Raw genomic sequence first — 9,343 nt, forward strand, 5'->3', positions numbered from 1 at the left:
TCGTGAAAGGACAATGCTTCTCTTTCCGACAGGCATTGTTGAGCAGGCGTCGGCCCTGCCCGAGTGCACCTCCATTTGCAGCTTCTGCAGTCGCATGAAGCGAGGGCGCATCTACGCGTGCGCACGAAGGGAGGGCTACAACGTGCTCGCCCTGGGACAGCACCTGGACGACCTCACCGAAAGGTGGGGGCCTTTCTCCCTCCTAAAGGGGCCATGCAGACAAAATACAAGTTTGTTTTATTCGAGAGATTTCGTGTTCTATTGTGCCCCCAGCACTTGACCGGAAGCAAACAATGCTTTATTCACTCCGAAATTAATCAATTTAAGCTAAAATTTTGATTCTCGCGCCAAAACGAGTGTTTGAACAAGGTTTGCAATGACATCATAACAACAGGTCTTTCAGCTAAACTTGGTGGGGAGCGAAGACTTGCTTACTGTTAGTCAAGCTAGATGGCGCCACCACACCGCGGCAAGCCGTTTTCTGCCTTTGGTTTGTTTGTGACCGTATTTAAACCTGGATTTTTTTTTTTTTATGAAGAAAATCGTTTCGTGAAACATAGTGCTTGCTCGACAATTATGGTCACGTAAGACATCGTCGCTTGCGTCAATCGGCAATGTCGTCTGAGGCAACAGCAGTACGCATCGGTACTTCTATGTTTACATGCGCTTTCGTACCTTCCACCATTCTTACTGCTTTAAATAGAATGGGCCCTAAATTTAAGCGCAAATAGCTCGTTCAGCAAGCTTATAAGCTCTGCCTATTTCATGTTTGCTTTTGCCGGCCTCCACCAGTCGCAGGGCTGGCTGGTATGACATCATAGGTTCTGTTGCAGGAAATGAGCTAGTTAGTCGCATAGCCATTCCATTTTTTCCTAATTGTATAGCTTATTTGAGCTAATTTTACATTAAAAGTTGTGTCAGCATGATTCTAACGAGGCAATCTTTTAAATGAACCAAACTTGCATTTTGTCTTCGTGGCCCCTTTAATCTCATTTTTCCAGTTTTGCAAACAAAAAAAGACAATCTTTACATATTCAGAGGTTGTGACCTGCTTTTATTGGTTGTCATCAATTTATTTTTTGAAGTGAGTTGTAGCAGTAGTTCGGTGTTTAAAAATGTAGTTGGTAGGGCATAGGAAAAAAACACTCCTTTTCAGCTTGATAATGGGCATATCAGGGAGTCACAAACGCTTCAGTGACTTTCAAGTAAGTGGTGGGTTCAGTTTATCTTGTTGCTATTGCAGTCATGGTGTTATCTGCTGAGGCGTCTGAATCACCCTCATTCAAATGTTGCAAGTAGTTCATATGAGGCTTTTTTTTTTTCTTCAGAAATGAGTCAGATCCACTTAACGCAAATTTGAGCAACAATAGAAAGTTTGTCAGCGGACCTAAATGCAGCGCGGTCAAAACTATTATGTGATATATTTTACATGTCACCTAGGGGAAGTTTATGGCCACAAGTAATTAAAAATTATTCCATGAATTTGAGCAATATTGGGGTGATAAGTTTGGATTTGACTCATTTTGAATTGAAACACGCTGCATTCTTGTGAAAACGTAGTTTAAATTGACTTCGAAGCATTGTGCGATTGAGTTTTCATTGAAAAGGCATTCAAAATATGCAATAGGGCTTCAAGAACAGTAAAACTATACATGTAGAGCTGGTGAGCCCTCTTGGCACCACTAGTGTTCTTTTCGAATTCTTTCCTAGGATAATTATCTTGGGCACGCCTCAAGGCACTCAAGAAGTAAGCAAGCTCTTCATTGCTTTGCCACGAATTTCCAAAACGCTTCACAAGAAGGCTGCTCATATCTTATTCTTCACCTTAATGAAGTGGTTCGTACTCTGAGAGCGGGGGGGTGATTTGTCAGGGCTTGTAAGCGGCGGCTTTTTAGTAGGGGTGTGCGAATATTAGAAACTTCGAATATTCGATTCGAATTTTTTGGTATTCGATTCGATTCGAACGACACTTTTATTGTTCGAAATATTCGAACCACCCAAAACTAAAAAAAAAAAATTCAGAGCGTGTCTTCTGTATCGGTGTTTATTTACAGTGAACTCTCGATGATACGATTCTGGGGGTGCGAATTACGGGGTGATACGAATTTCCGAAAAGTCCCGGCGAAATTGCATTGTTTGCAATGGGAAAAAATTCGGCTGTTACGAACGGACCTGCGCGGCCCGGGGGAAGATACGAACGAGCCGGCGAGGCACCCGACTGCCGAACGAGCAAGTGACGGCTCTCGCTCCCCTGTTTGTCACTCTTTCTCCAGAAACGGCCGGGCTGTTGTTTTCTGCTCGCGAAAACGCTCTGCGTACGCCCAACGCGCTGACACCGCCGCGAAACCACGCCCACGCTGCGCGCGGCGCGGCCGGCGGCGTCAACATGGCGTCGGCTCCAGCCGCGAAGTGGCGCGGGGGCTCGAGCGACCGCTTCTAACCGCTCTTTAAAATGCGGCTCAAGGGAGACACGAAGTTGCTTGTGCGGTAAAGGAGCTGATAATGCATGCGAAAACGGTACTATAAAACATCATCCGCGCCGCTAGTGAATGCGCCCATAAAATATTTGCCGGGGTGCTAAGCCTAACCATCTCCGGCGGAGCCAAGCCGGCTGTCTCGATCTCATCGCAAGTAGTGAGGCTCCTCCATCCTGCCGCGCGCGTAGTGCGTCATTTTCTGACCGAGGTAGGCGCTTCCGCGGGCGCGAAATCGTCGAGCGCGGGCGCGAAATCGCAGAGCCGAGGCGAGCGAATCGCGTGCAAAAACGCACCATGCGGTTCACGCTTGGCTGTTTCGGCGTGTAGCGAGCTTGGGCACAGCGAGTGAGGAGACGAGCGCGAAGCTTTACGTGCTCCAGAAAGGACTGCTTTGCGACACGGGGGTTAAAAAAAGCAGAAAAAATCACGAATTTCTCCACGCGAAAGTAGGAAAAGAAATAAACGAAAACTTTTTTCAGCGCTAAATTTTTCGGTCTGTGTTGGTTCATACGAATTTCGGATGATACGAATATTTTTCGCAGTCCCGCGAGTATAGTATCATCAAGATTTTACTGTATCAGCGCGCGGCAATGTGCACGGGCTCGGGCATGCCAGCTACTAGTGTCTCAAGTGAGCGGCTGTTTTCGGTATCTGGTAAAGTTGTGACGAGCAGGAGGTTGTCACTGCTCCCCGAGCATGTCGAGCAGTTAACCTTTCTCCATGTTAACATTTAAGTGAGTGCAGACCTTAACCTGTTGAGTGCAATGTAATTCCTAATTTTACTTTGTGTGATTTGTTGTGCAATAAAGTTGCAGTTTTTGTGTCTCTAGATGGTGAAAACATTAATTTTACAAAAAACAATAAGTATTCGTATTCGAAAAATACTCGAAAAATATTCGATTCGATTCGAACTTTGTTTTTATTATTCAAATTCGCTTCGAAATTCAAAAATTGATATTCGCACACCCCTACTTTTTAGTTAAGCACTGAAATGGTAAATATGGGAATAAAAAAAATATAACCAGAGTTATTTCGTAGGAAGGGGTGAGACGAAATGAAATCATTGTTTTACATCTCTGTTTCATTTCGTTCACTCCTTCCGCTCACTTCGTCGTTGACTTCTGGGGACGGATCTTTCGCCGATCTCCTAATTGCTGTCTGAATTCATAATAGGCCAGCTCAGAAACGCGAAAAAAACTTCTGAAAACACCCATAAAACAGTCTGAACACTCAGGCCAAAAGCAAACTCCCATTGGGAAAATGGATTTGTCTCATTTTGATCCGCGCAACAGCAGGATCTGGCTCATTGTCGATACGAACTACGGTCTGCATACACGTTTTCGGGGTGTTATCTCAATCATTTCCTAGCCACCCTTTTTTAGGGAAAAGTTGCTGCGTTTTTCTTGTCACTGCAGCTTTATGGGACTCAATTTTGGTTTCTGGATCTGGCTCAGTTCGAAAACAAAAAAAACGTACTAGATAGAGAACCACTGCTTTTTTTCCCCATATGCCCAATATTTATTGAATTTGTATAATTACAAACACATTTTGTTGGTGCCGCAAATTTGAGCAGCATAGCAAATTAATTTCCAAGCTACTGAAGCAGTTATACTTACTTTCGATAGCTAGAAGCACTTAGTGAGAAATCTTACTTCATTTTTTTTGGGATTAGCATGTGCATTTAATGATTACCCCAAGCTTAAGAAAATGTCCATAGTAATTTTTTGCCCCAGAAAAATTTGAAAAATTGAGGTACCGTATTTTCCGGTGTATAAGTCGCGGTTTTTTTCAGAAATATTCGTTGGTGCGTCTTATCCACCGGTGCGACTTATGTATGGAATAATTCCAGTTCGCGGCGGCCGCGCGTGGCCAGCGCACGTTGAGACACAGCTCTATGGTGTAAATTAATCCCAAGTCCACTGCTACGGCGTTTCTCATAGCCCATATGTCGCTTCGGGACGTTACACCTAAGAATTTGCAGCTTTATCTAGTCAAAAACAATGATAATGGCCTGCGACAACCGCACGCCACTTCATGCCATGCACAGTAACTACAGTTCAGAATAAATTCAAATTAACATCACACTGGGTTGCAAAAACAAAATGCAGCTTATGAATTATTACAGAGAGTTACTCTGAAGGAGATAAACGTTCTGCTAATTTTTAAAATGACAGCTGACTGATAAGTTTCGATTTTCGGGCCGCTTCCAGTCGCGTCACTTCTGTCCGCCATGACACCTTTATTGCGCTGATTTATGACATCACGCAAGAGACGCGCAACGTTTGGAGAGGTGGCCAAATGGGTCTCCGACTCTTGGTACTCCATTTCTACCAAAACAGTTGTAGCCGGTCCGCGAGTGGTAACGATGTTGGCGAAGAAGACATTAGATAGCCGGAGGACGACAGTGATGTGCCCGCGGAACTCCCACTGAAGACATACTGAATTATTTGTTAGTGAGTCTGAGGAAAAAGACTTCGATGGTTTTGCCTAAACGCTGTCCGTAAGTACATGCCATCTCTGTGTATCAATAAACCATTTTTGAGAAGTTGGTTCAGTGTAGACTTTGGGTGTTATATGCCCGTGTCTAGCCCTCCTTACCGGGGGATGCGTTCATAGGCGGCGGCTGCCGCAACCATGTACTTTCGCTGTACTTTCTAACGATCTAATTCACTGTGAGTTTACCTAATTAACAAGTGCGTCTTATATACCGGTGCGTCTTATACACCGGTGCGACTTATATACGTTTTTTTCGGAAAAACTGACATTTTGAGGGGGATGCGACTTATACAAAGGTGCGACTTATAGACCGGAAAATACGGTACTGCAGCCTTTTTATGCCATCTTTCAAAGCTCATGCAACAGGTCAAAAGCGCAGTGGTCTTAGCTCTCTGTCTTCAGTATTAATACAGCGAAGTCCTTTCATAAGCAGATTGCAGTCTGCCGTACGAGCGTCATCTTTTTCTTGTGTGTCATCGTCGCAGCTTTGTCATGTCGGTGTTCCACAATGGACGACTCCGGACCATGAAGGCCAATTACCTAGTTCGGTAAGTTCAAGTGGCATTAACTTCCAAATGACAGCCAGAGTTGAATGCTTTGCTCTTGCATGCGTGAAGAGAGGGTGACCTTCGAGTGACGCGGCCTCTTGTCTACGTGAGGGAAAAGAACCTCCGGAAATTTGCCGAGGAGGTAAGTGTCCCAAATTTCATTAAGTAACTGTCACCATTGCACCTGCAAAAAATTCCTTAATTTCTTTTACCTTGCTCCACGTATTTCTCTTTTCAGAAGAGGCTTCCAGTAATTGCAGAAAACTGTCCAGCTTGCTTCGAAGCCCCCAAGGTTTGTATATACATAACTCACTTGCCCTATTCCCGTCTCATTTTTTGTTATTATTATTGTTATTGGATGAAGGGACACGAAACTCGTTCAAGTTTGCTGTTTACTAGTCACATCGATTCTTTTTGTTGTTGTTGTTGTTTAAAAAATTCTGCTGTCGAGAGCGCACGCCTATTTTTTCTGAGAGGACAAGTGGTAAAAATCGGCTAGGTAATTTTGGCCTAGTATTACGGCAGCGATTTGATTATTTGAACACAAATAAATTTGTATTGACAAGGAACTTAGTCATTAAGCACTGTTACAAGAGCATGCCGTTTTGTGACTTAAAGGAGGTTGTTAACATAGTCTAGTCAGCTTTACCAGGTAAAGTAAAAGCACTGCAGTGCAATTTCTGAGCTCGTTTAAAGAATTTGCAAACATTCTTGTTGAGAGAAAAGTGCATATAAAGCTGCCGTTTCACCTTCACCATTGGCTGTGATGGCAAAAGTCGTGCTTGTACACGAATAAAGCCAATAAAAACCACGACATAGGTTCATATTAAATTTGGAAATAGCGAGGTAGCATCAACTCAATGCCCATGCTTGTTCTATAAGTCTTAACAGGACCTTGCCCCTTTCTTCCACTTAGGAACGACACCGGGTAAAGCAGCTACTGGCGGCCCAGGAGATCTTGTTTCCCAAGCTTTACCACAGCCTCAAGTCCGCCATGCATCCGCTCATGGCCATCAACCGAACAGGCGTTGAGAGCGCCTTGCATCAGAACGGCTTCAACGTCCAAGACTCGGATTCTGATTGATTTGTGGTCACGGTAGTTTTAAACCATTTTATTAAAATGATGGAAATTTCACTCCCTTTGATCGACTACTGTAAATATACGCTCCTTCGGGCAGCAAATAAAATCACTACAGCTTTGAAATGATCAAGGGGTCTCAATCACTCTAAGCTAGTGACATTGATCAGCTGGTGTACATCAATGAAATAATGCAGACCTCTTTTCGTAGCACTCCCGCATGTGGTTAACCTTCTCGCTCCTTCCCTGTTTTACCTTTCGAAAGTGCATAGCACTAGACGTTATTCCACGTGAACCCTTAATTAGGTTGATTGCTTTATTATTAAGGTGCCTTGCATGGCATGTGATTATAGTTAGCATTTTGAGGGGATACAAGGGAGCAATAAAGCGCATTTATTAGCGAGAAAGTTCTGTTTCCCTCACGCCCCCCCAGCTTGCAGATTTGGTGACTTATGGCACAAGCAAATCTTTAGGGCTGAATAACGGATTGCAACCATGGTTAACCTGTATATACCACTAGAACCAACCATGGCATTAGTGAAAATGAAATGTTTGAACTCTCGAGAATGAAACCACACGGCAAACTGGTTTTACATTTTTGCAGGATAGTCGAATTATGTACACTGACAGATCAAGTTTGCACAGGTTAAAATTTACATAACACTAAATGCAATGAATGTCAGTTTAGGGCCCCTGGTCAACAAACTGCCCCAGTCTGTTTGCTGGAATAAATAGTAGCCTTCCTGGCAATGCAAATTTGTGCTGAAGTAGCTCTTGGCTGCTTCCTCACTGGGAGATATTTCAGATGAACCACAATAAGGTTTTACATTTTTATTTAGCCTGAGAACCATTTTTTCTTCTGAACTCCAGCTATCTGCTTGGAGTGAGCCTTCTTGTGCTTGTCGACCATTGTGCCGAAACTGTCCTTCTCCACTTGTGGCTTTTTGTTGAACATCTTCCGTTTCTGTTTGATCCCCCTCTTAGCCTTCTTGTTATTGGGAAGTGGTTTTTGCTTGCCGGCACGGCCTTTCTTTGTCCGCACCTTCGGCCCCGAATGCGTCGGCAAGCCCTTCATGTTTCGGTTGGCGGCAGCACCCATGAACGCAGCCTTCCTCTCTGGAGGCACGGCAGCCACTTTAGCGGCGGGTACTTCCTTATCAGGGTTTTCGCGCAACTCCTGAAGCTTCTTCTTGCTTCGTTGCAACCTGCGCTCCTTTGCCACCAACGCGGCCTTGTTTTCCAGGCAGAACTCGACAATGGGCCTTTTGTTTGGGCCAAAAATGCTGGGATTGTTGTTGAGCATTCTTAATGCAGCTAATGCGTCTTCGTGGCGAGTGAATGTGACAAATCCGTAGCCGTGCGACTCGTGCGTTGTGGATTTGAGGTTCTTCATGACTCGCGCCTCTGTCAAGCGGGCTCCCTGGGGCGCGTTCTGTTGAAAGAGCGCCCGAAGCTTCTTGTCATCCACTGAGGGAGGCAGGTTGTGCACACTGAGGCGAGTCGGTGAGACGAAGTAGTGCAGGTTGGCGAGCAACTTGCGCTTGCGTGCCTGCAGCTTCGCCCGCTTTGCCATGTCCTGGCTGGAGACACCGTGCGCTGCTTCCGTGCCAAGCCTGACCAGACCTTCACGAGCCAAGTACAGGTTGCGGCGGTCTTTCTTCTCCTTTTTATTTGCTTTCCGTTTCTCTTCCAGCTGGTCGCGGCTCAAAGCCTGATCAACGCCGAGCCTCCGGCCGTCAAGCATTAACCCCGCAGGGGAAGCGGCCGCCTTGAGGCATGCGGCAACGCTCGAGTCCTTGATGAACCGGACAAAGCCCGTACCTTTGGATCGGCCCGTGTCCGCGTCCGTGCACAAAAGGCAATATCTACACGGCCCGAACTGTTTCATCAGAGTTTCGAGGCTTTCTTGCTGGCTGTCGAAAGACAGGTTGCGAATGAACAAAGTGTTTTTCGTGTCGTCCTGCTTGCGCCGATCGGACTCCCCTGTGCTGGACTCGCTGTCTCCGTCGTCATCGCTGCCTTCGTCCATCTCTTCGCTGCATTCGCTGTCATCGTCGTCCTCACTGCCTTCGTCCTCCTCGGAGTCGCTGTTGCCGGAGCCGCCGTCATCATCGGAACCTTCGGTCGAATCATCCTTCCCGTCGTCCGACTTGTCTTCTCTCACCTCGTCACTTTTTTCGCCCTGGTCAGCGTTGCCTTCTCTCCCCGTCACACGCTGGTAAATTGCTTTGGGCAGCGCGAAGTCAACGGCGATAGGTCGTCCTAATATTTTGGTAGCGTTGAGGCCGTTGATCGCCTTTATCGCGCTCTTTGTCTCGGCAAACTGCACAAATGCGAAACCACACATCTTCCCATTATCCTTTTTCGGCACGTTGACTTCGACCAAGTCTCCGTACTTGGAGAAATGATCACGGAGCGTTTTCTCTGTTGCTTTATACGCAAGGTTCCGCACGATAAGTCTTGGCTTCCGTTTCTTCCTTGCAGCTTTTACTTCCTTGCTAAATGGACCTTTTTTCTTGGGGAGCACAGCTTTTCCTTCCTCCGAGGCGCGCGAGGCTGGCGAAGTTTTGGTGAGCGCCGCCATTTTGCTCGGATTCAAATGATGCTTGGCTAGGCTAGCTGCTAGGCTTTAGCTTCATGGTCTGGCATGGTTTATTCAGATTTTTTTTTTTAATTTCCAAACCGTATCTTGATGTTGCCGACAAATCTAAAAGTTGCGTGCAAAACATGGACTGCGGAAACTT

The 9,343-nt window shown here is 45.7% G+C and overlaps 2 protein-coding genes across 2 annotated transcripts in view; one reads left to right on the forward strand and one right to left on the reverse strand.

Annotated features, from left to right (window-relative positions):
* The window catches only part of LOC144174159 (uncharacterized), a 28,242-nt gene extending 21,514 nt beyond the window's left edge, over positions 1-6,728 (forward strand). The window contains exons 17-21 of the mRNA XM_077702657.1: positions 33-183; positions 5,459-5,521; positions 5,591-5,663; positions 5,760-5,813; positions 6,438-6,728. Coding sequence (XP_077558783.1) covers positions 33-183; positions 5,459-5,521; positions 5,591-5,663; positions 5,760-5,813; positions 6,438-6,605 — 509 coding nt within the window. The 3' untranslated portion in view covers positions 6,606-6,728. The remainder of the gene's footprint in view (positions 1-32; positions 184-5,458; positions 5,522-5,590; positions 5,664-5,759; positions 5,814-6,437) is intronic.
* A 687-nt stretch (positions 6,729-7,415) lies between these two features.
* Positions 7,416-9,210, reverse strand: LOC144174160 (RNA-binding protein 28). The gene has a single exon (XM_077702658.1). It carries the CDS (start codon positions 9,181-9,183, stop codon positions 7,435-7,437), a length of 1,749 nt encoding a protein of 582 aa, XP_077558784.1. The 5' UTR covers positions 9,184-9,210; the 3' UTR covers positions 7,416-7,434.
* Positions 9,211-9,343: the final 133 nt, after the last annotated feature.

The sequence above is a fragment of the Haemaphysalis longicornis genome, unplaced genomic scaffold, assembly GCF_048455015.1.
Source record: "Haemaphysalis longicornis isolate Haplotype H1 unplaced genomic scaffold, Haemaphysalis longicornis Haplotype H1 scaffold_3, whole genome shotgun sequence".
Classification (NCBI taxonomy): Eukaryota; Metazoa; Arthropoda; class Arachnida; order Ixodida; family Ixodidae; genus Haemaphysalis; species Haemaphysalis longicornis.